This window comes from Capricornis sumatraensis, chromosome 3, assembly GCF_032405125.1.
Source record: "Capricornis sumatraensis isolate serow.1 chromosome 3, serow.2, whole genome shotgun sequence".
Classification (NCBI taxonomy): Eukaryota; Metazoa; Chordata; class Mammalia; order Artiodactyla; family Bovidae; genus Capricornis; species Capricornis sumatraensis.
The window spans coordinates 5,028,026-5,051,918 of record NC_091071.1 but is presented as its reverse complement, the minus strand read 5'-3'; the positions used below and the strand labels follow the sequence as shown (position 1 = coordinate 5,051,918).

General features: G+C 46.8%; 1 protein-coding gene across 1 annotated transcript; it reads left to right on the top strand.

Moving 5' to 3' along the window:
- Window positions 1-475: 475 nt before the first annotated feature.
- On the top strand, window positions 476-22,919 carry KPNA7 (karyopherin subunit alpha 7). Its single transcript, XM_068969232.1, has 10 exons — window positions 476-541; window positions 2,480-2,605; window positions 6,063-6,145; window positions 6,567-6,835; window positions 8,215-8,297; window positions 9,827-10,090; window positions 12,154-12,387; window positions 14,168-14,350; window positions 18,083-18,229; window positions 22,806-22,919. The coding sequence occupies exons 1-10, from the start codon at window positions 476-478 to the stop codon at window positions 22,917-22,919; spliced, it is 1,569 nt and encodes a 522-aa protein (XP_068825333.1).
- Window positions 22,920-23,893: the final 974 nt, after the last annotated feature.

Here is a 23,893-nt window from a genome sequence, read left to right as displayed (position 1 = left end):
AGGAAGCCTTCCAAAGAATTAGGAGTGGGGCATGCTTAATAAAGTCCTAAACTAACGTGCCCGTGTGGAAGAAGACCGTCTCCATATCATAGCCTGCTCGGGCTCCTCCGTGTCCTGTACATATACTCTGTACAGAAGTCCCTGGACCCAGCCACGTGGAAGGGTTCTGTGCTTTCCTTCCAGCCTACCCTAGCCGTCAAAATAAACTTCAAGCCAAACTGTCCCCAGAAGCAGTACGTTTCCCTTACCCCTGCAACCCTGGGCTGGTCCCCTCTGAACTCCCATGATGCTCATTGCCTACTCAGCTGGTGTGTGGTGCGTGGGGATGCTAACTTCCTGAGTCTGCTCCCTGTTGCGCTGTGGGGCCTTTAAGGGCTTAGAGTCTAGATGGCTTTAACATAGTAACCACGTACTGGGCCCTGAAAATCTCTTTGAAACTGTCCTACCTACAGGTGCTTTACTTCTTCCAGTCAACATGCCAACTTTGGATGCTCCGGAAGAGAGGCTGAGAAAATTTAAGTATCGGGGCAAGGATGCATCTGTGAGTATGAAGGAAAGCCTTACTCTGTCAGGGTGAGTGCGCTGGTCCGGTGGTTAAGACCCCATGCTTCCACTGTAGGGATCGCAAATTTGATCCCTGGTTGGGGAACTAAGATCCCACATACTGCACACACAAAAAGAAAAGGCATACGGTTGAAATGCATTAAGAATAGAGTGAAGGGTGGGAGAAGATAGGGTAACCAAGCAAGTATTGCAGAGTGTTCTTGGGGGGTAAGTGCATGGATGTTCATCAAATAATCCTTTTAACTTTTCCGTATGTTTGCAAATTTCATAATAAAATATTGAAGGTGGGGAGGATCAAGCCTCATGGACTTTGTTGGACACCTGTAGACTCAAAGTAGGGTCTCCATGTGGTCTTGAAACTATTACACTTCAGACCATCAGTTTCTTCATGTATAAAACAGGGCTGATAACCTACCTCCAAGGGTCTGGGTAGCGTATGACGTGCCTGGCATATAGATGCTTACCTGCAGCTCTGCCTGTCAAGGGGGCTCACCAAGGAGCTGAGATGTTGGAAATGCAAGTACCGACAAGCATGCCTTGTAAAGAAATAGGACTCAGGAGTGAAAGGTCCAGACTGCTTTCTCTACTGGGCTCAGCATGAGGCCTGGGCCAGGGAGTCGGTGCTGTGTGTGAATCTGACCCTCATTCAGCTTCTCTGGTCTTCACGTTTCCTGTCCAGCTCTATGTCCTATGTCTATGTATCTTGATGAGCTGACATATCAAGCTGGCTATGACTTGGGAATCTGAAAGGCAGCTGAGGATAATGAAAGCACAAGGTCACAGTTGCCCAGTTAGGACACTATCCTGAGCCAGTTTCTTTTTACTTACTCCCTTCCGACAAGTGTGGCTTGTCTGTCTTCCAAGACCACCATAGATTAAAGGAAGCCAGTTAGAACATAGGGATGGAACTCTCCATGTGGACAGCAGGGGAAGAGGTCAGGAGATGAGAACGGAGAAGCCGAGGGTACAGCGCCCTCCTTGGGGAAGGGCCACTTCGTGATGGGGCAGCGCAGCAACTGGCCCCTCAGGCCCCCAGTGTGCCCCCGCCCTTCCAGAGAACACCACAGTGACCCCAGTTTCTTTCTTTTTCTTTTGGCTGCACGATATGGCTTGTGGGAACCTAGCTCCCAGACCAGGGACTGAACCAGGGGCCCAGAAGTAAAACTGCTGAGCCCTAACCCCTGGATCACCAGGGAATTCCCCCGACCCTATTTTCAAGAAAGGATTAAATAGCTTCTTTAAAGAACCGCAAGTATCTCATACACACTGACTTCCTTATAATCAATATTTTAAAGTCTTCAACCCCAAACTCACCTATCCATAAAGATTAGATCATTTCCCCAGGATCCTCAATACTGTGAAGTCCGAGTTTTGCCCGCTAAAAGAAGAAAAGAATTTGTTTTTTGGTTTGCTTTTTAGAATTTCCATCTTCTTCCTCTAGTGTCCAAGTAAAACTCTGGGAATTAGAGCAAGGCTTGAATGAAATATAGGCTGATACCCAGCAGTGGAAATGGTCGAGGCCATCTGGGGTCTAGGTGCTCGCTTCAGGCCCCTGTCCCACCTGGGTGCCCGCAGCGGGCAGGCCCAAACCTGCTTTTCTGGAACTAATTAGCACCAATGAAGATGAACTCAGATTTAGGGCAATTCGATTTCCAGTTTGTCTCTGTACCTGACAATGGGCAGACATAAACTTCCTTCACTTTGGGAGGAAGACTGACTCTTTAGAGGTGGTGTAGGAGGAAGCCAAGGAGGTGAACCGAGCTGACTGTTGACCGGCTGTGCGATCTGAACTCTTCAGCCTGTTGCTGAAATGTGAAATCAGATGCTTTGAAGTGTGTTCTGAAGACTACTTGTGGTGGCAGCCTGCTCCCCGCCCCCGGCTCTGAGGGCTCCCGTTCTTTCTTTTCCTCATTAGGCGAGGCGGCAGCAGAGGATAGCAGTCAGCCTGGAGCTCCGGAAAGCCAAGAAGGATGAGCAGGCCTTGAAGAGGAGAAACATCACCGATGTCTCACTTGACCCTTCTGATCAGCAGACCAAAGGGGTACGTCGGGAACAGGGCATTTAGAGCAGTTGGGTGGAAGAGTATGTCCTTAGTAAGTTTCTCTGCCCTTAAAATGTTTGATTGAGAACTTGCAAGTTCTAACTGAGGCCCTTTAAGGAAAGGAGTAGAGGGATGGTCATTAGAACTAAACTGATGTTGTCAGAAAGCTAAGTGTCGTCATCTTTGTGGCCAGAAGTCTGGGATCTAACAGATGGAGAAGGCGCTGCTTCTCAGTGAAAATTCACTTGCTTCCATTCAGCCAGAAACAGGAAATGAGGGGTCACGAAGGCTGTCTCTCAGCAGAGGCATCTAGTTACTCAACTTGTCAAGTCTTACCTCGGACTTGAATGCTGTCGTCTCTCTTCCATTCTCCGTCCATCTCAACCTCCCTCAAAGCAAATCCTGGGATGACTTCCAGGCCCATATGGTAATTTCTTCTTTAAATGTTTGTGAAAGTTCACCAGTGAAACTTTCTGTGTCTGGGCTTCTCTTTGTGGAATTCTAAAATATTAGTACCTCAATTTCTTGCTATAGGGCTCCTCAGATTTTCTCAGTCACCTTTGGTGATTTGGATTTCTTGGAATTTGTCCCTTTCATCTAGATCATTTAATTTATTGGTGTACTCTGTTTATTGAGTCTATAATTTTAATTCTGTAAATTCGGTAGTTATGTCCCTAATTTTATTCCTGGGTTTAGTAACTTGAGTCTTACCTATTTTTCTCTTGGTCTGTCTAGCTAAATATTTGTCATCAATATTGCTCTTTTGAGCCAACTTTTTGTTTCATTTCTTTCTCTTCTCTCATCCTGTTTCATTTATTTCCACTCTATTTTTTAAATATTTTCATTTTTTCTGATTATTTTGGGGTTTTTTAATCTTTTATTTCTCATATATTAAAGCGTGAAGATAGGTCATGGGTTTGAGAGTTTCCTACTTTTTCAATATAATACATGGATTTATGGCTACGTATTTCCTTTTAAGCTCTGCTTTACTTGCATCTCATCAGCTTGGGTTTATTGTATGTTTGTTTCATTCACCTCAAACTATTCTAATTTCCCTGTGGTTTTCCATCAGTTATTTAGGAGTGTGTTGTTTAATTTTCACAAATCTATATTTCCCAGATTTTCTTCTTCTCTTTTTCTTAAAGAGTTAATGCCTTTTAAAAAATTAATTATTTTATTTATTTTTGGCTGCACTTGGTCTCTGTTGCTGGGCTCACTTTCTCTAGTTGCAGCAAGTCGGGGCTCCTCTTCGTCGTGGCGCTCTGATTTCTCTCGGAGGTGGTTTCTCTTGCTGCAGAGCCGAGGCTTGAGGCCTGCAGGCTTCAGGAGTTCTGGTGCGTAGGCTTAGCTGCTCCATGGCACGTGGGATATTCCCAGACCAGGGTTGGAACCCATGTCCCCTGCCTTGGCAGTTGGCTTGTTAACCACTACACCCTGGAAGTCCCCACATTTTCTATTACCTGTTTTTGCACTGTGGCTAGAGAATATACTTGGCATGATTGCAGTCTTTTCAACTTTACTGAGACATGTTTTATGGCCTAATATATGGTCTATCATGGAGAATATTCCATGTGCCCTTGAAGAAAATGTATATTCTGTTTATTGGTGTAGCTGTCTGTCGGGTCTGGTTGCTTTGTAGGGATGTTTAAGTCTTCTGTTACTTGTTGATGGGGTATCCGGTTGTTCCACCCATTGAGTGCAGGGTTCGAAGTCTCCAGCTGGTATTGCTGAATTCTCTCTCTCTCCCTTCAGTTACGTCAGCTTTTGCTGAGCATAGTTTGGGGCTCTGTTGTTAGGTGAACATGTGTTTATAACTATTCTATCTTTTATTGCATGAATTGACTGTTATTATTATAAGATGTCCTTCTTTGTCCTTAATAATAACTTTTGTCTTAAAGGTTGTTTTGTCTCATATTAGTGTACCCACTCCAGCTCCATTTGGTTGCTATCTGCATGGAATTTTGTTTTTGGTTCCTTTCCTTTCAGCTCTTTTTTGCCTTTGAATCTTATGTCTGTCTCTCGGAATTTCCTGGTGGTCCAGTGGTTAGGACTCTGTACTTCCACGGCAGAGGGTACCAGTTTGATTGCTGGTCAGGAAACTAAGATCCCACATGTCAAGCAGCACAGCATCCCCCCCCCAAATGTGTAATTAGTCTATTATTTGCCCCCAACTATTATCTAACCCCCTCTCACCCCAAGCAACTGCGAATTTGTACCACTTCCTTGAATTGTTTTTAACAAATAACCTCCAGGAAAAAGACTTTTTTCTTTATGTGAGGTCTGAGCCCAATAAAATCGAATCTTACAAATGGAATCTCCCAGGAAACCACCAGAAGGATCAAATAATAACTCTCTGGGAATGAGGTTTTAAGGGAGAACCAACCTGTTCTGCCTCCTCCAGTGCCTGCTGGGCTATTGGTTTTTAAAGCACCCACGGAGCTGGGGGAGGAGGGGTGGGGATAAAGCAAGGCAAAATGCTGCAGTCCTCGCTGTTCTTCCTGGGAGTTAGACAGTTTTCTTGTGTAAACCCATTTGAGCTTGAATATAACAAATTGCTGCAAACTTTTGGTCAGTTTCCAGAGCTGTAGAAAAAAGTTGATTCTATTTTTCAGGTTTCTTGTTGCTTTTGTGGAAGAGCATTTTGAGGTCCTGATTCTGCCATTTTTGCTGACATCCCTGGCACGTCCTCCTTTTCGCTGCGCCGGGTCTTCAGTGTGCTGCAGGGGCTTCCTCTAGCTGTGGCGAGAGGGGGCTGCTCTCCTGCGGTGTTCGGGCGTCTCCCGGTGGAGCACGTGCCCCAGGGCACTCACAGGCTCAGCAGTTGCGGTGCACAGGCTTAGCTGCCCCAGGGCATGTGGGATCTTCCTCAAAGTGGAAAAAAGAAAAAAGTGCCAAGTGTTAGTTTTCTCAGTCATCCCCTACTCTTTGTGACCCTATGGACTGTAGCCTGCCAGGCCCCTCTGTCCATAGAATTCTCCTAGCAAGAATACTGGAGTGGGTTGCCATTGCCTTCTCCAAGGGTTCTTCCCAGCCCAGGAATCGAACCCAGGTCTCCTGCATTGCAGGCAGATTCTTTACTGTCAACCACCAGGGAAGCCAAGATCTTCTCATACCAGGGATTAAATCCATGTCTCCTGTCCTGGCAAGTGGCTTCTTAACCACTGGACCACCAGGGAGGTCCCACTAGCTTCTCACTAGCTTGTATGAGAGTAAAAGGCTCTGGGGACCCAAGTGATATTAGGAATCACCCCTCCCCCAGAGCATGGGAAGTGTCCCACGAATCCGTGAGACCTATGAGACCACCAGGAGTTCTTCCCTCTTCTAATGCAGACCAGCATGCAGCTTGAGATGTACGGCTCATGCCAGCTTCTTCTAATCAGGTAGATGGCGAGACTAGATGACCTTCATGGTTCCTTTTGGCAGAGACTCTGATTTGAATCTGTGTCTCCTTACACAGGTCAGCCTCACCATGCAAGAAATAATCAGTGGTGTCAATGCCTCAGATCCAGAACTATGTTTCCAGGCCACCCAAGCAGCCAGGTATCACCAAACAGACTTGAATCATTGATGGGTTCCTAGCCGGATGCCGCTGGCCTCTTTGGTCTCTTGACAGTGGCGAAACACCCACACGATGTAGGAAAAAGCGAGTCCATCCAAAAGTGAGATGAAATTGCTCCTCTACACTGTCCTTGAGAACAGCTTAAGATATGCAAGTGTTGTCAGAGATGAATGGTTTCATTTAAATTGCCCTCTGCAGAAATGGCGGCTCATAGAAAATAACTAAAACTGCTGCTTCATCCCCGCAAAGTGCCACAGGCTGAGCGTGAGGATCCGAAGGAGCTCTGGCCCAGCCGTTTGTCTCATTGGATAGTTAGGGATGCCGAGAACATCCATAAAGGGGCTTCTCCCTTCCTGACTCACAGGATATGTTCTTGTCTTTCTTTGCTCTCACACTGCAAAGGAAAATGCTGTCCCGGGAGAAGAACCCTCCTCTGAAGCTGATTGTGGACGCGGGACTCATCCCCAGGCTGGTGGAGCTCCTGAAGTCGTCCTTTCACCCCCGCTTGCAGTTCGAGGCAGCCTGGGCTCTGACCAACATTGCTTCAGGGGCCTCGGAGCTGACTCGCGCCGTCGTGGACGGGGGTGCCATCCAGCCCCTGGTTGAGCTCCTGTCTTCCCCTCACATGACTGTGTGTGAACAGGCCGTGTGGGCCCTCGGGAACATAGCAGGTGAGGCTCTCCCCACCGGGGAGCTAGGAAAACAGTGGGCCGGGCATGTGGCATGCCAGGGGAGTTCTTTGGGGAATGCTGTAGATCAGACACTTGAATATACAAATACCTCACAATGCTGGCTAGAGTAGAACGGGCTTTACTGAAACTCAGAGTCAAGTTTAGAGGCCAAAAACTGAAGCTGAAACTAGGTGACGTGCTGTGTTCTGAAGCTCCAGGCTGCTTCGGGACCTCTGCCAAGACTGGGATCTTCCAGCCTCAGGGCTTAGTGGCTTCAGGAACAAAAGACAAACCTCTGTTGACAGTGCTCATGGAAGCTGGGGATATTTTGACAGACCCTTACATCACCCAGGACCGTAAAAAGAATTCTACCTTCAGTGAAAGTTGCCCAGGGAACACACACACACAAATGTTTGCTCAGTGCAGGGGAAAATGCTCCCTCTGAAAACACGATCCTAAGATCGGCCTCGTGGATTTAGGACCGGATGCTGTACTCCCTGCGTGGCCCGAGAAAGCACAAGCTGGGGATGAGGGCTGCTGGGGTGGAAAATCCAGGATCCCAGGCTGAATATAAATGTGATATCTCTTGGGGGGAGAAACTCAACTGGGCCCCTCAGGGTTTTGACAAATTAAGATCAACCAAATATTAGCAATTTCGAGTTCAGAGAGTCAACAGTCCTCCACGACTGCATCAGCAGAAACAGTGTGATTAGACCTCCAAGGACTTTGCGTGATGGGATTAGCAAACAGAATATAAAATAAGTCTGCTTTTTAAACGCTCACAGAAGTAAAGCTTCTATTACAGAGATTTCGTCTCTCATTTTGCTCGGGGCAGTAAGGAGCAGGCAGAATCGGGTGATGTAGTGTAGTGTAGCTTATGCCTTGCCTGGTGGTTGAAGGGCTGAGGTGTCTAGGGTCTAAAGTTGATCTTCTACCCCGAGTAGCAGATAGCTGTTGGCTAGCATCTATCTGTCTCCCAGACTTTGTTTTGAGTTGCATTTGGGAGTTGCCAAAGACTTCTGGGAAGACAGTTTGGTCTCTAGTGGCCTTTGTCTCCCAAGAACCATGCTGTGAAATGCCAACATTTAGAGCGCACTTCCCCGGGTCCGGTTGGCTGGCTCCTTGATGAGACCATCGTCTCCCAGAGACCACACTTCTAGCAATCCCTGCTGTGTGGTAGCTGTTTTCCACATCAGACCATCTACTCGACCAACGTGTTGGAGACCCAGGGGTCTACTTCATGGTTATACTATCTGCTTGCCCAACCCAGGAATGAGTTTTGGCTTCTCACCCTTTGCAGAGCCTTTTGAAGAATTTGTCACCCACCCCAGGACTCTCTCTGTTCCCTCTTAGAGTGTTGTGTTCTTATCTATTTGTAGGTGATGGACCAGAATTCAGAGACAATGTTATCGCAAGTGATGCCATTCCGCATCTGCTGACCCTGGTTTCGTCAAACATACCAGTTGAGTGTCTTTTTGATGAAGTTCACTAGCTCGGTATACAAGTTCCCAAAGTTGGGAAATGGGGAATGTGCTTCCAAACCAACGCTAGGCCATGTGGTGGGCCCGGCCCCTTGCAACAGCGATGATGAACAAGGCCTCGGACTGGGTATCACTTTGGGGAGAGGCTGATTCACATTTGTCCTCAAGGTAGTGCTGATCTTTCTTTGGAGTAGGGGTGGAGGTTGGAAGAGATCCATTGGAAGTTTTTCCAGACGTACAGTTCTGCAAAAGTAGATGACTGAGCTCTCTATTCAAGGGGCACAGAAAGAATTAGTGGCTCACCAGTACTGCTCCTGGGTGATAAAGGAGGGTCTAGGTTTGAAGCTTAGAGTCCACGTGGGTTGGCGTGGCAACAGTAGAGGACTGCCTGGCTTAGGAATGAAATTCGGGTTCTAGATTTGCCTTAAACAAAAATGAGAAGGCTGCTTCTGAATGTCAAGGGAGGGACTTCTGTGGCAGTCCAGTGGCTGAAACTCATCGTCCCCAATGCAGGGTAGCTGGGTTTGATCCCTGTTTGGGGAACTGGAGCCCACATGCTGCAATAAAGATCTCACCTGCAGCAACTTCAAGCTGGCATGGCCAAATAGAGAGAGACAGATAAGTCTATTTAAAAAATAAGGAGCTACATGCCCTGCCCTCACGGTGAGAGAGAACCTGATATGCTGAGCTGGAAAAAGGCTGGCATGACGAAGGGAGCTTGCAAGCAGAGAACAGTGCAGGACGGATGGCAGGAGGGGCGAGGGACTTAGACGTCAGTCCAGGGGCAAAAGGAAGCCTCTGGAGGATGTCACGGCAGGAAGGGAAGCGACCTGACCTTCCAAAAAGACCCCCCTGGCTGCCGTCATAGGATTAGAGCTGAGGGAGATGGAGAGACACATGGACCTGGCTTGCTGCTGTGAAGGGCACAGAAGGGGGAGGCAGGAAGAAGTGAGGATTGCCCCCAGGTTTCAGGTTAGGTTGTTTAGAGGACCCTCCTTTTAGAGATGTGGGGAGGGTAAAGGGGAGAAGGAATCGGGGCCTTAGTTGTACGTATTAAGCTGAAGCCAGTGAGAGGCACTGTTGCAGCAACACTGGGAAGGTAGCTGCGCTTATCTGTCTAGATGACGCGTACATATGTGTCAGCCAGCTGGGGGGGTCAGCCAGAGCAGAGTTCAGCCAAGTCTAAACTGGCCAGCTGCTTGCTTTTTTATGAATGAATGAACTTTTTATTCTTGGCTGTGCTGGGTGTTCGTTGCTTTGCGAGGGCTTTCTCTACTTGCAGCGAGTAGGGGCTGCTCTCTAGTTTAAAAAAACAAACCACAACATAAAAACAAAGCTCCTTCTCTGCACCCCTCCAGGGCTTATTGCCTAGAACAAATTCCTGTTTGAAGCTCAAACGCTTTGGTTCCTACGGGTCAATACTATTGATCGAGGATGGCCGGGACACGTTGCCGTGGGCATGTTTCCTCCTTCTTCCTGCCCAGTGCTAGCGGCAGTCTCCTCGTTACAGGTCCCGTTCCTGCGCAACATCGCCTGGACCCTGTCCAACCTGTGCCGGAACAAGAACCCGTACCCCTCCGACCACGCGGTGAAGCAGATGCTGCCCGTCCTCTTCTACCTCCTGGGGCACCCAGACAGAGAGGTCCTCTCGGACACCTGCTGGGCCCTGTCCTACCTCACTGATGGCTGCGATGCGCGCATTGGCCAGGTGGTGGACACCGGGGTCCTGCCCAGGCTGGTTGAGCTTATGTGCAGCTCGGAACTCAACATCTTGGTAAGTGTCCTGGGTCCCGTTGGTCTCCGTAGGGGCCTTCAGGTTAGAGTTCACGGGTCATCATCACTTGAGCAGGTTCTCTTCTTCCTCACCCCCCCAGTCTTTCCCTGTTGGTATTCATCCTCTACCTGGAACAAAGCTGGTCCTCTGCGTTTCCCTGGTCTCTGCTACTCTGTAACCAAAGATCTGAGTCAACTTTGATCCAAAATCGTGGGGGTTTTCAATGACTTACTTTCTCTTAATCTGATAGCTAGAAAAGAGAGAGAAGCGCCAATAAAAATCGCCTATAATCCCTCCACCTAGTGAAGTATTCTGTTTTGAGAATTTTTTTTTTCGTGTGGTCCATTGTTAAAGTCTTTACTGAGTTGGTTACAATATTCGGTTTTATGTTTGGGATCTTTGGCCGCAAGGGATCGAACCCACACCCCCTGGACCGCGAGGAAAGTCCCTAGAGAACTAGTCTTTTATGAGCTTTCCTTCTCCTGGTCTCTGCATGTAGATGTTAATAAGTTGGGGTTATGTGTGTGCACATTTTACTGTAAAGCTCGTAACGTTTGATTTTCTTACTCAAGTATGAAAGTTCCCCTTATCCTCTCCCCAGTTGGTTCCCTTAGCCAAGTTAGGTATAGGTGGAAAGTAAGTAAAGCCAGCATCAAACACATGACTCTGTGACATACGTCACTTGCATAAAGTGCTTCCCTGGACGTGAGTCTGAAGCACGGATACCCTTTCTGATTTCTATAATATTGTGTATTATGCGGTCTTCGCGATCATCCATTCAGAGATGAGCGTATCATTGCTCAGAAGTCAAGGCTAGTTTGGGGAAAGTGTTGAGGGCATGAAGGGGTGAAGACATCTTCTAGAAGTTGTTTATCATGGGGGCTTGGGGCCCAAATGCAGCAGACTGGCAAGGCTGTGTGTGGCCTATGGCACTACTTACGCCTCTCACTGGAGTGGCAGATACCTAGTGTGATAGGCTAGGAAGATTCTAGAACTGTTGATGGGCTGTCACCATGGTACAGAGAAACCAGAATAGGCCCACAGTCGACCCTCCTGGGCTCCCTAGGTGGCTCAGTGGTAAAGAATCCACCTGCCAATGCAGGAGCCACAGGAGACGCGGGTTCGATCCCTGGGTCGGGAAGATCCCCTGGAGGAGGGCATGGCAACCCACCCCAGTATTCTTACCTGGAGAATCCCATGGACAGAGGAGCCTGGCGGGCTACAGTCCAAGGGGGCCACAAAGAGTTGAACACGACTGAGCTACTGAGTGTGCACACACGCACCCATGACCCTCCTAGGAAGGTTGTCTCGAGTCCAAACACAGACCCGTCGTGCTAAGTCACGTCAGTCGTGTCCGACTCTGTGCACGCCATAGACAGCGGCCCACCAGGCTCCCGTCCCTGGGATTCTCCAGGCAAGCATTCTGGAGTGGGTTGCCATTTCCTTCTCCAGTGCATGAAAGTGAAAAGTGAAAGTGAAGGTGCTCAGTCCTGTCCAACTCTTCGCGACCCCATGGACTGCAGCTACCAGGCTCCTCCGTCCATGGGATTTCCCAGGCAACAGTACTGGAGTGAGTTGCCATTGCCTTCTCCGAGACCCATCCTAGAGACCGTCAAAGATACTGAGAGGACCTTTATGAATACATCCCCAAAATGCCACTGGGACTTCATTAGCTCTAATTAAACATGCAAAGGAAGTTTGATATTTATGCCCGATACAAATCCAGTAGAGACTATTACATTATAAAGATGACCATCAGTTTAGCAACTTTCCCAACATAAGGACGTGAAAAGGACAGCACTGTTTGGGAAATGTATCACTTGACCTCTGACCCACTTGAGCTGAAACTACTGGGAGGCTGGCGAGCACCTTTAAACTACGTAAACAGCCATGGACGCGCTGAGTCGATGAGGATCACGGGTATAATCAGTATTCACAGGCTTCCGGAAAACCATCCGAACAGTACGACAAATGTTTGGGAGGGCATGTAGTTGGGTGCGATGGTTATCTTCCACGATGACAAACTTGCAATATTGGTTACACTTCTCACCTTGGTCCCCCAGACCCCCTCTCTCCGCACCGTGGGCAACATTGTCACAGGAACGGACCACCAGACCCAGCTGGCCCTGGACGCGGGCATCTTGGGCGTGCTGCCCCAGCTCCTGACGCATCCCCGCTCCTCCATCCAGAAGGAGGCAGCCTGGGCCCTGAGCAACGTGGCTGCTGGGCCCCGCCAACACATCCAGCAGCTAATCGCCTGTGGCGCCCTGCCTCCTTTGGTGGCCGTGCTAAAAAACGTGAGTGGCCCACGCGGCATCCCTGACAAAAGGCTACTTTGCATTGGGCTATGTGTTCAACTCCTTTAGGTGTTCAGATGTAGATTGAGAAGCAAAATTAATTGAGATCATGACAAATCTACAAAACATTAGTTTCCTAACTCTCCCTGAAAAAACAAGGGGGGCATGCCACTTTGGACAGCCCATCAAAAGTTTAGAAGACTGAACAAGTCAATGAAAAGGTGATCCCACAGCTCAAATATCCAGAAAAATACTGAGCCGGTAAATACTGGCTAATCTCTAGGGTTAAAAAAGTGTGCCACCTACTTTCCTTGGCAAAAATGGGAGGAGATTTGGTTTCATTTTGTTTTAGGAGGAAAAACACATTGGGTTATAGTGATGTTATACACTGAAGAAAGGGCGCGCCTTTTCAGTATAAAAATCCCGTTGATGAAAGTGTAAGTCTAGACACACCAGGAGAAATACACTAAAGCTTCCTTCTTCCTCCCGATTGCCACTTCCTTTCCCCAAGACAACTGCTACCATCAGCATTTCTTTTTGTCACCTTTTAGTGGATGAGCTATGTTTAAACCATCAACTTGGGAAACAGGTCAGGAGTGGTGACTTCGGGTTGGGGAGGGAGGTTAATCTCAGGCTGACTGGTGGGTCCCCAGGTGTGCATTAGGTATGGAAAGCTAAGCCAGGAGTGCTACCCAAACCATGGCATCTTCCAGGCTGTCAGATGCTTCCTATCCTGTGTCCTACCCAGAGTCTGTACCGATTCTAATCAGAAGCATCTAGTTGGAAATCAAGGAGTGATCTTTTTTCAAACCGTGCCTTTTGAACTATAACTTGCTTGCAGCCATGTTATTTTAGTGGTTTTTTTTTTTTTTTTTTTTGCTTTGGTTTAAACTGAGGTCACAGTTTCCCCCAGCTGTAAAGTGGGACTAACTCCTCCTGTAAGTGGATAGAAGGATGCCTGAGAAATGAATTCCATCTCTGAGCCAACTGCTTCTTTTTGTTTTTTGCTCTGTTTGTTTGGCTGCATGGGCTCGTCTCTAGTTGTGGCGCGCGGGCCGCTTCAGCTGCAGCGCGAGGGCCTCTCACTGTGGTGTTCTCATTTTGTGGTTATTGTGGAGCACAGGCTCTCAGGTGCGTGGAATTCGGCAGTTGCGGCTCACGGGCTCCGTAGCTGTGGTGCTCAGGTTTAGTGCTCCTTGACACGTAGACTCCTCCTGGACCAGGGCTCAAACCTGTGTCCCCTGCTTTGGCAGGCAGACTCTTTGCCACTGAGCCAGCAGGGAAACCCCCAAGTGCTTTTTGTAAATGACAGGGATGCATTGAGTGCGATTTCAGTGGCTTTCCTGTGTCCTCACTGGGTGATGTGCTCAGCTCTGGAGCTTCTCGTGCAAAGTTTTACTGGGGCAGAAAGACTAGGAATGTAGACATGAGTCACTATAATCTTAAAACCCCAGGTGTTGTTCCTAATCGGTACTGTTCACCTGTATTGGTTGATGTTGATTCTCTTTCTCCTATAACCTAACACAGGGAAATGAGTCTGTCTGAATGTAGAACCTCCCTCGAAGACCCTCCATGAATCTGCTTTCCTGCCTTCTTGGCTTCTCAAAGATGGTGTCTTCTGTTAAAAAACTAGAGGCCGGTTACCAAGGGACTCAGTGTAAATTGCACAGAGAGTCCTGGGAATAGGTAGCCCAGTGTCCCTAGGAATTGAACCACGTCTATATCCCTGTATTTAAATTCTTCAGAATCTGTAAAGAATGGAAATGTTCTCTTTGTGCAGGGAGAGTTTAAAGTCCAGAAAGAGGCTGTCTGGACGGTGGCTAACTTCACAACCGGGGGCTCCGTGGACCAGTTGATCCAGCTTGTCCAGGCTGGAGTCTTGGAGCCACTCATAAATCTCCTCACCATCCCAGACAACAAAATGGTTATCATCATACTCGACATTCTCTTTTTCATCCTCCAGGTGAGCTGTTCTGAGCAGGTTGGTTTCTAAATAACAGTCTCTGCATTAAGACATTTCATTTGGTTCTAAAAACCTAACTAGGATTCTCTTTTCCCCTCCACGTCCACACCCACCCACCCCCCACCGCCCTCTGTCCACACATCCAATGGATAGCAAGACAAGAGGCCTTTCAATGAAGGTTCACCATCTTTCTTTTCCCACAGAAGTGTCTGGATGGCCTGCATTGTTTTAGATGCTCAGGAAACAACAAAGCAAAGTCCTTGTCCCTTAGGGTTTATATATTAGGGGGCTGAGGAGCAGATGCATCGAGTAGAGAGTTGCCGGTAGAATATATCTGATGGGGGGAGTTACTGATGGCTCAGAGTGGGGAGGGCATGGTGACCTCTTAGATGCAATAGTTTGGAGAAACTTCACTGAGGAAGAAGGTTTGAGTAAAGGCCTGAAAGAAGTGAGTGAGTCTTGTGGGCACCTGGGAAAGTGGTCTCTAAGTGAAGGAGACCTTAAAAAGCAAGGATGGGGGTGTGGCCAGAGAGAAGCAAAGGGTAGAAGGTCCTGGGAGACAGGCTCGGGATATCCAGGGGCCAGAGCACGGACGGTCTGTGAGAGAAGGTGGGCTTAATCTGAGTGAGACAGAGAAACTAACCAAAGGTTTGAAGCAAGGAAGAAACAGTCAGTGAGTCAGATGGCTGGTTCTTCTAGAAGATGAAACAATATACTTGGAGAAAGCAGCAGGACGTTAGCAAGGATAGACCTTGAGGGACCGTACTAGAGTTCCTTTCCGTTTAGCTGCGTGGCTGGGAAAATGGACTACAAAGCCTTGAGATAATTCTAGAGAAGTCTTATTTCTGAAATAAAGGTGAGTTAAGCCAATATTTACATACTATCTGTGTCAGGTGTATACTGAACAACAAATTACCCCTCTGGTGGCTTAAAACAAACATTGTCTCACACAGTTTCTGGGTTTAGGGATCTGAGGCAGCTTAGATCTGAGGCAGATGATGGTTCTAGCTCAGGGTCTTAGAAGTTCAAGATGGAAACGGGGGTGCAGTCTCATCTGAAGGCTTGATGGAGGCTGAAGAATCAGCTTCCACAAAGACTCACTTACCTGCCTAGAAAGTTCTTCTTACCACATGGGTTTCCTGGGACTGCTTGAGTGCCCTTCCATCGTGGCGCTGGCTTCCCCTGCAGCAAGCTATCTTCCATCTTCCAGCAAGGTGGAAGCCCCAGTGTCTCATATGACTTAGGAAGGAGGTCATTTCAACAACATCCTGTTGGTTACACAGATGACCCCACTTCAGCATGGGAGGGGCTACACAAGGGAATGAATATCTTGGAGGCAGGGATCATCTCAGGCCATCTTAGAGTCTGGCTTTATTCATTTGGTGAAGGTCTTTTTTATGTGACTAAGCCATTTGAAAAGGTTCAAAGTAACACCAGAGGACTCCTTTAAAAAGCTCACTTAAAGCACTCTTTTCATGCAACTGTCCCAGAAAGAACTGACTGCAGTCAAAAACAGATTGGAAACAGCCCAATTAGACACTAAAACTTTGAGCAAATCACAGATATAGAGTAGCGACTTGGCAGCCAGTAGGCAAAGTAGCAAAGCTGACTCACTGGAAAAAGGGGACGGCTGAGGATTAAATGGTTAGATAGCATCACCGACTCAGTGGACATGAATCCCTCCAAACTCTGAGAAACAGTGAAGGACGGGGGAGCCTGGTGTGCTGCAGCCCATAGGGTCGCAGAGAGTTGGACAGGACTTAATGACTGAAAAACAGTGACAACAAGGCAAAGTTGGGCATAATGTGTGAGAGCACACTTAGAGCTGTAGAAATTTGTTCATCTTATTCATTTGAATTAAACACTTGGGATCTTTTTCTTGGGAAGAGTCTGGGTACATCCCATCTGGAGGACCAGTGAAGCCCCTGTATCCAGTGGGGGCCCATGGACAGTAAGAAAAATCAGGATAAGATAGAAGAAGCTTCAGGTGGGCAGCAGAGTACGGTTGAGGTTCTTTGAAGTAACTTGGAGGCCATCTGCTGTTCTGTCCAAGTCCAGAATTCTCCAGGGCTCCTCCTGCTCTGGGTCATCGCCGACTTCCCAGTTTTCTTAGAGACTAACCTAGGACATGGGTTCCTGCCTCTGTTTCTTTCACTCAAAGTCAAGAGCTCACTCTGGACGCACAGAGAGGACTAGAAGGTATCAAGACTCAGACAAAAGTGCAGGCTCTCATCAGATAAATTATGGCCTAACCAATATTTCATTTGATCCACAGGAAGTTTTGTGTGTGTGTGTTTATTACCGCTCACACAGTAGCCAGCAGAGTCCCACACGATGACGAAGTTGTTTCTTTCTCTGTGCTTCCCTCAAAGATACTTAGGTGAATTACTCCTTTCCTTGAAGAGATGTGGGTTCTATCCCTGGGTTGGGAAGATCCCCTGGAGAAGGAAATGGCACCCCACTCCAGTATGCTTGCCTGGGAAATTCTATGGACAGAGGAGCCTAGCACGTGCTACAGTCCCTGGGGTTGCAAAGAATCGGACACAACTGAGCGTACACTGCAGTGTGTGATTTCCTCTCGATACGCAACACTTATTCCCTCAGAGCTTTGTCCTTGCCCTTCCTTCTCTAGGGGATGCCATTATTCTGTGATAGACCCTGGTACTGTGCTGTTCATTAAGAACTGGGTACTTCCCAAGCCTTTTGTGCGCATCTTCTATAACTTAAAACCTCTGACCACTTACTCTATTGTCCTGTTTTTATTTTTTTTTTCATTGAAGTATAGCTGATTGACATTGTGTTCATTTCTGCTGTACAGCAAAAAGATTCAGTTATGCCCGTATATACACCCTTTTTTATGTTCTTTCCCATCATGGTTTATCCCAGAATATTAACTTTCTATACTATAACAATTCTTGTCTCCCCTGATAGTGTGAGTTGTGAAAAGGCTTTCTCTGCGTCCCACCTTTATTGATAGTTTCGTGGCCCTTGCCCATAGTGTACATACGAATGCTGAGTGAGTGAATGCCCACGGATGAGAAATCCAGTGATCACCTCTGGATTCAATCCAGTCCCATCACGTGTTTCCAGGGACCTCCCTAGCTGCTATGTGTGGCTTCTGTTACCGAGGTCTCCTGCCTGACCTCTCAAGGCTTTCCAGGGAGCACAGGGCCAGAACACTGCATTTACGTAGCATCACTTGAACGTTCTTTTCTCCATTTTGAAAACAACCGCCATTAATTAGAAGGGGTGTGCTTAGTCGCTCGGTTGTGTCCGACTCTTTGTGACCCCATGGACTGTAACCCGCCAGGCTCCTCTGTCCATGGGGATTCTCCAGGCAACGATACTGGAGTGAGTTGCCATGCCCTCCTCCAGGGGATCTTCCCAACGGGATCAAACCCAGGTATCCCGCATTGCAGCTGGATTCTTTACATCTGAGCCACCAGAGAAGCCCAGTTAGAAAGGGGATACCTACAAAATAGTGTTTAGCCATGTGTGTATGGATGGTGGCATAGTCAGAAAAAAAAAATACTGCATTTTGTGCAATGAAGACAAACCTCAATAGATACATGACAGTTGCCCCCTAATGAGAGGAAGACAATGCAATTTTAATTCAGTCTGGGAAAACAACAGTGCAGCAGCCCCCTGGGCGGCTTTGGTCTGATTCCACTGAGGTAAAGCCCCACGTCCTAAGGGCTTCGGTCCAGAGTCTCGCTCTTATATGGCCTGCAGGCAGCGGAGAAGATTTCTCAGAAGGAAAACATGTGTCTGCTGATAGAAGGACTCGGTGGGCTTGATAGAATCGAGGCTCTGCAGCTTCACGAGAACCATCAGGTCGCCCTGACTGCGCTGAACATTATCGAGAGACACTTCTCCGAGGTAAGTGCCCAGACCTCCTGTGCAGGTGATCACCTGGCCGGTACCTGGGCTGTTCCTAGGAAGCTGGTGATGGACAGGCAGGCTCCTCCCATGACTCGGCCCTGAGTTTCTTCCCTTCCGTGTTATGGGGGCCGCCTTTGAGTGGCAGCTTCTTGGTCCTAGGAAGCTTCCAGACCCCTTTAATCTCACAGATGCTTGTCCTACCTCCTCTGGTGTAGAATCTCACTCTTGTTTTTTGTTATTTTTCCCTACTTGCCTCTCTGGGGGAGGGAAAGCAAAGGAGTATGATGTTAAAGTGACTTTGTACTGAGAAATTCAAACAACGAAGGGAGGCCAGCTTTTGAACAACCGTTTTGCTCTTTACTTGTATTTTGTCTCTTTCTGGGCTTCCCTGATGGCTCAGTGGTAAAGAAGGCACCTGCCAGTACAGGAGGTGTGGGTTCATTCCCTGGGTCAGGAGGATCCCCTGGAGGAGGAAATGGCAGCCCTCTCTAGTAATCTTGCCTGGAAAACTCCATGGACCGAGGAGCTTGGTGGGCTACAGTCCATGGGGTTGCAAGAGAGTCAGACACGACTTAGCAGTTGAACAACAGCAACAACAAATTGTCTCTTTCCAGAATAGGGTGTTTGGGAATGAAGTCTATGATAAAGGCTCCTAAGTTTCCTGTAGGAGCAGGGAATCATGATCAGATAGCATTCGATACCTTTAAAGACTTTTTATTGTAGTAAAACACATGTAACATAAATTGACTGTTTCAATCATTTTTAAGTGTCTGGTTCACTGGCATTAAGTACATTTCACATGGTCGTACGGCCACCATCACCAACCATCTCCAGAACTTTTCCAAACTGAAACTCTGTCCCCATTAAACAGTTATTACCCCCTGCCCCCACCAGGCTCTGGAAACCACCATCTCATATTCCACCTCTGAATTTAAGTACTAAGAACCTCGTAAGCGGAATCGTACAGTATTTGTCCTTTTCTGACCGATTTGTTTCACTTAGCATAATGTCCTCAAAGTTCATCCATGTTGTAGAATGTATCAGTTTCCTCCTCTAAGCCTAAAAAATATGCCATTGTATGGCTACACTGCATTTTATCTAGCCATCCATGGATGGACACTTGGGTTATCCTTTCATCTGTTGTAAATAATGTTGCTATGAATATGGGAGTACAGATGTGTTGGAATTCCTCCTTTTATTTCTTTGGGCCAGAAGTGGGATTGTTGAATCATATGGTAATTTTGGTTTTTTTATTTTTGAGGGACCACCATATTGTTATCCATAGTGGATGTACCATTTTACATCAACACACACACTTCCCCATTTTTTTTTAACATCCTCATCAATACATGTTTTCTGTGGTTTTTACATTTCTTCTTTTTGCTTTTACTTTTTTTGTGTGAAACTATGTTCTTTGCACTATTGTTTTATCATAGGCATTTTAATGTGTATGAAGTAGTATCCCACTGCTTTTTTCTCCCAGTTTTATTGAGATGTGATTGACACAGAGAACTGCATAAGTTTAAGGTGTCCAGCATAATGATTTGAAGTATATACATCCTGAAATGATTAGCACAATTAGTTTAGTGAACATCCATAATCTCACAGATATGAAATAGAAGAAAAAACATTTTTTTCCTTATGGTGAGAACTCTTAGGATTTACTCTCTTAACAACCATCATATATGACATACAGCAGTGTTAGTTACATTACTCATGTTAATTATCCTTATCTATATGTATTATACTCATTATACTTATTTCTCTTATAATGGGAAGTTTATGCCTTAAGACTACCTGCATCCAATTCCCCTCCCCCCTCACTCCCACCTCTGATCTCTGAATCTGATCTCTTTTTCTATGAGTTTGTTTTTGAAGGATAACTAACCTACAATACTGTGTTAGTACCTGCCACATGATATAGTGATTTGATATTCCCATACATTTTTAAATGTATAGAAATCAGGAAAAGTCTAATTCCCATCTGTTGCCTTAGAGAGATATCACAAAGTCATTGACTGTATTCCCCACACTGTATATTTCATACCCATGGCTCATTTATAGTTTGTGCCTCTTAATCTCCCTCACCTATTTCTTTCATCCGCCTCAGGCAGTCGCGTGTTTGTTCTCTCTACCTGTGACTGTTGCTGTTGTGTGAGTTTCTGTTTTGTAGATCCCATATATAAGTGAAGCCGTAGAGTATTTGTGTTTGTCTGACTTCAGTTAGCACAGTACCCTCTAGGTCCCTCCATGTTGCCACAGATTACGAGATTAGGTGCTCTTTATGGCTGAGCAATGTTCTGCGTCCATTCCTCTGTCGATGGGCATTTAGGCTGCACCCATATCTTGGCTATTATAAATGCTGCTGCAGTGAACTCAGGGCGCATGGGTCTTTCAGACTGTTGTTCAGTCACTAAGTCGTGTCTGACCCTTTGTGACCCCATGGACTGCAGCGTGCCAGTCTCCTCTGTCCTCCACTCTCTCTCAGAGTTTGCTCAAATTCCTGACCAGTGAGTCGGTGATGTTATCCAACCATCTCATCCTCTGTCACCCCCATCTCCTCCTACCCCCAGTCTTTCCGGCGTCAGGGTCTTTTCCAGTGAGTTGGCTCTATGCATCAGGTGGCCCAAGTGTTGGAGCTTCAGCTTCAGCATCAGTCCCTCATTTCCTTTGGCTATATATCCAGGAGTGGAATTCCTGTATCATATGGTAGTTCTACTTTTGATTTTTTTTTTTTTTGAGGAACCTCCATACTTTTTTCCACAGTGGCTGCACCAATTTATATTCCCACAAATATTGCACAAGGGTTCCCTTTTCTCCAGATCCTTGCCAACACTTTTTGTTTGTGTTTTTGAGAAGTCACTGTGACAGATATAAGGTGATATCTCACTGTGGTTTTGACTTGCATTTCCTTGATGATTAGATGTTGAGCATCTTTTCACGTGCCTATTGTCCATCTGTATGCCTCGTCTGGGAAGACAAGTCTATTCAAGTCTTTGACCCACTCATATTCAAGTTTTAATGTTGAGTTGTTTGAGTTCTTTGTGTATGTTGGATATTAACCCTGTATCAGATATAGCATTTGCAAATATCTTTTCCCATCCAGTAGGCAGCCCTTTTCATTTTGTTGGTTGGTTGTTTCCTTTGCTACACGAAAGCTTTTTCTTTTGCTATAGTCCTGTTTGTTTATTATTTTTGCTTTTGTTTCCCTTGCCTGAGGAGACCTATCAAAAAAACATGTTACTGAGATTGATGTCAAGCAGCATGCTGTCTGTTTTCTTCTAGAAATTTTATGGTTTCAGCTATTTTAAGTCTTTAATCCGTTTTGAGTTTAGTTTTGTACATAGTGTGAAAAAGTTGTCCAGTTTGATTCTTTGGTGTGTAGCTGTCCGGTTTTCCCAACCCCATTTATTGAAGAGGCTGTCTTATCCCCAGTGTGTAGCGTTGCCTCCTTGGTCATAGATTCACTGATGCTCTGTAGTTTTGCATTAGATGTTTTTCATTTGAGGAAGGTGAGATCAAAGTTAAGTGGCCAGGTAAACATGGGGCTAGGGGTTACACTCCGTTAAATGTCAAACTTGAATCATGAGCAAAATCCAGAGCTATACAATCAATATGACCAGGTTAGTGGTTCTTCCTAATGAGAGGTAGCTGATTTTAGTTTGGGACCTAGAAGATGCTCTCAAAGGAGAAATGACCCGGGACAGTGATTAGCATCTTCCAGGTGAAAAGCGCCTAAGAAAACCTTTCAATTGCAGTCCATGGGGTCGCTAGGAGTCAGACACAACTGAGCAACTTCACTTTCACTTTTCACTTTCATGCGTTGGAGAAGGAAGTGGCAAACCACTCCAGTATTCTTGCCTGGAGAATCCCAGGGACGGGGGAGCCTGGTGGGCTGCTGTCTATGGGGTCACACAGAGTCACACACGACTGAAGCGACTTAGCAGCAGGAAACTCATCCTTTAAAAGGGAGATAGTTCTTGAGGAGCCCTATAAGGGCTCCCAGTTAAAGACTTCTGATCTGGAAGTAATAGCTATCTATACCTATTGTATGCTTACTCACTATAAGGTTAATGTTCTATATAGCAAATTGCTTTTGTAAACAAGCCAGACACAAAAGGGCAAATACTATATGATTCCCCCTACAGGAGGGACACACAGTTGTCAAATTTACAGAGAAAGTCAAACAGTGGTTGCCAGAGGCTGGGGGCGGGGAGGGAATGCTGCCTTGTTTAAGGGGTAGAGTTTAGATTGGAAATGATAACACTCGGAGACAGATGATGGTGGTTCAAAGCAATGTGATTTGTCTACTGTGGGTGTGAATTTCTAAGCCACTGAATTGTCTGCTTCGTGGTGTAAGATGGTACATTTTATGGGATGTAGACACACAAACTGCATTTAAGGTCCATCTGGAGAAATAGTTCAAGGCTTCTCTCCTTTGATCTCTCCTCTGGGAGAGCCTCAAGGCTGACTCAGAGCAAATTCAAATCCACAGAAGATGTGAAGGAGTCCATCATGCAGGGATAATGTGCTGAGAGCCTGAAGGTATAACAGTGTCTCTTCTTCCCCGAAGGAAGAAGAAACTGTCACAGCCTTACCAGCCCGGGACCAAGATCACAAATTCTTAAAGGACTTAACAAACACATACCACTGCTGCACAACTCCTAAACCAGGACCCAGACCCTAAGACTCACTTCTTTAAGAAAACCCCTTCCCCTTGGTGTTCCACAGGTGTAAAGCTTTTAAAAGTGAACGTTAATAAAATTTTCCACATTTTCACCTCCGTCTATCAAAGATGCAATTAAGCCACTTGTGCCCGAAAGCCATGTGGAATCCATCTCCTAAGTGTGTGTGTGGTTTAGCGGTTCCCTTTAAGGATCTTCAAAGAAGATCTTCAGAGCAGGGCGGCCTAGAGCTCCCCAGACAAACTTGGGTGAGTCGTAGGTATGGTTTGACCAGTATTTCTTATATTTGACTGTGGATCCCTGGCCCTTTTCCTTGTCAGGTGAGGCTTGTTCATACAGAACGTTCTGCAGGGAAGGCTGTGTGGGCAGTGGTCACAAGGAGGGTGACGAGGATGGGAAGAGCCTGGAGACATGGCACGGCGTGGTGTGGGAACGGATACGGGAGGTTTAAAGCGGGATTGGACTCGATTTGTCTGATGTGCGTGTAGATGAAATCAAGTTATATTTTGCTCTAAAGCATCACCCCAAATGTCATGCCCAAAGCATGTTCTCGCTGGTCCTTGATAGGTGGGCAGGGAAGTTGATGTGTGGGTGTCCCTCCGAAATGACTGGAAGGCAGCTCGTGGTCTCATTCAATGGTGAGAACAAATCTGTGATTCAGTGGACTCTGGGCTTTCCCGTCAGTATCCTCATCTTCCAGGGTGACTCTGCCAGCTTCTGAGGGCTGTGCTGGTGGGATGAAAGCCTCAAAGGGTTCCACTCTCCCACACGGAAGTGGAGAGGGCCTGGGAGATTCCTCTCAACTCCCTCTCTCTCTTTTTAAATCAGCTCATGACATCTAGTTGGGCACATCTTTGGCCAAACAGAATTTTACTCTCTGAGGACTTTGAACCTGAGACCCAGGGGTTGTGCCCAGCAGAAACAAAGGATTGGCGAGTGTTTGCTTCAGCAGCAGCAGTTTACACGCAGTGGGATG

Bases quoted from the DNA above. Each gene is read 5' to 3' on its own strand.
- KPNA7 (XM_068969232.1), top strand. From the start codon at position 476: ATGCCAACTTTGGATGCTCCGGAAGAGAGGCTGAGAAAATTTAAGTAT. The intron at 6,836-8,214 runs GTGAGGCTCTCC...ATCTATTTGTAG, and splicing joins GGCCCTCGGGAACATAGCAG to GTGATGGACCAGAATTCAGA. The intron at 18,230-22,805 runs GTAAGTGCCCAG...TCTTCCCCGAAG, and splicing joins TCGAGAGACACTTCTCCGAG to GAAGAAGAAACTGTCACAGC.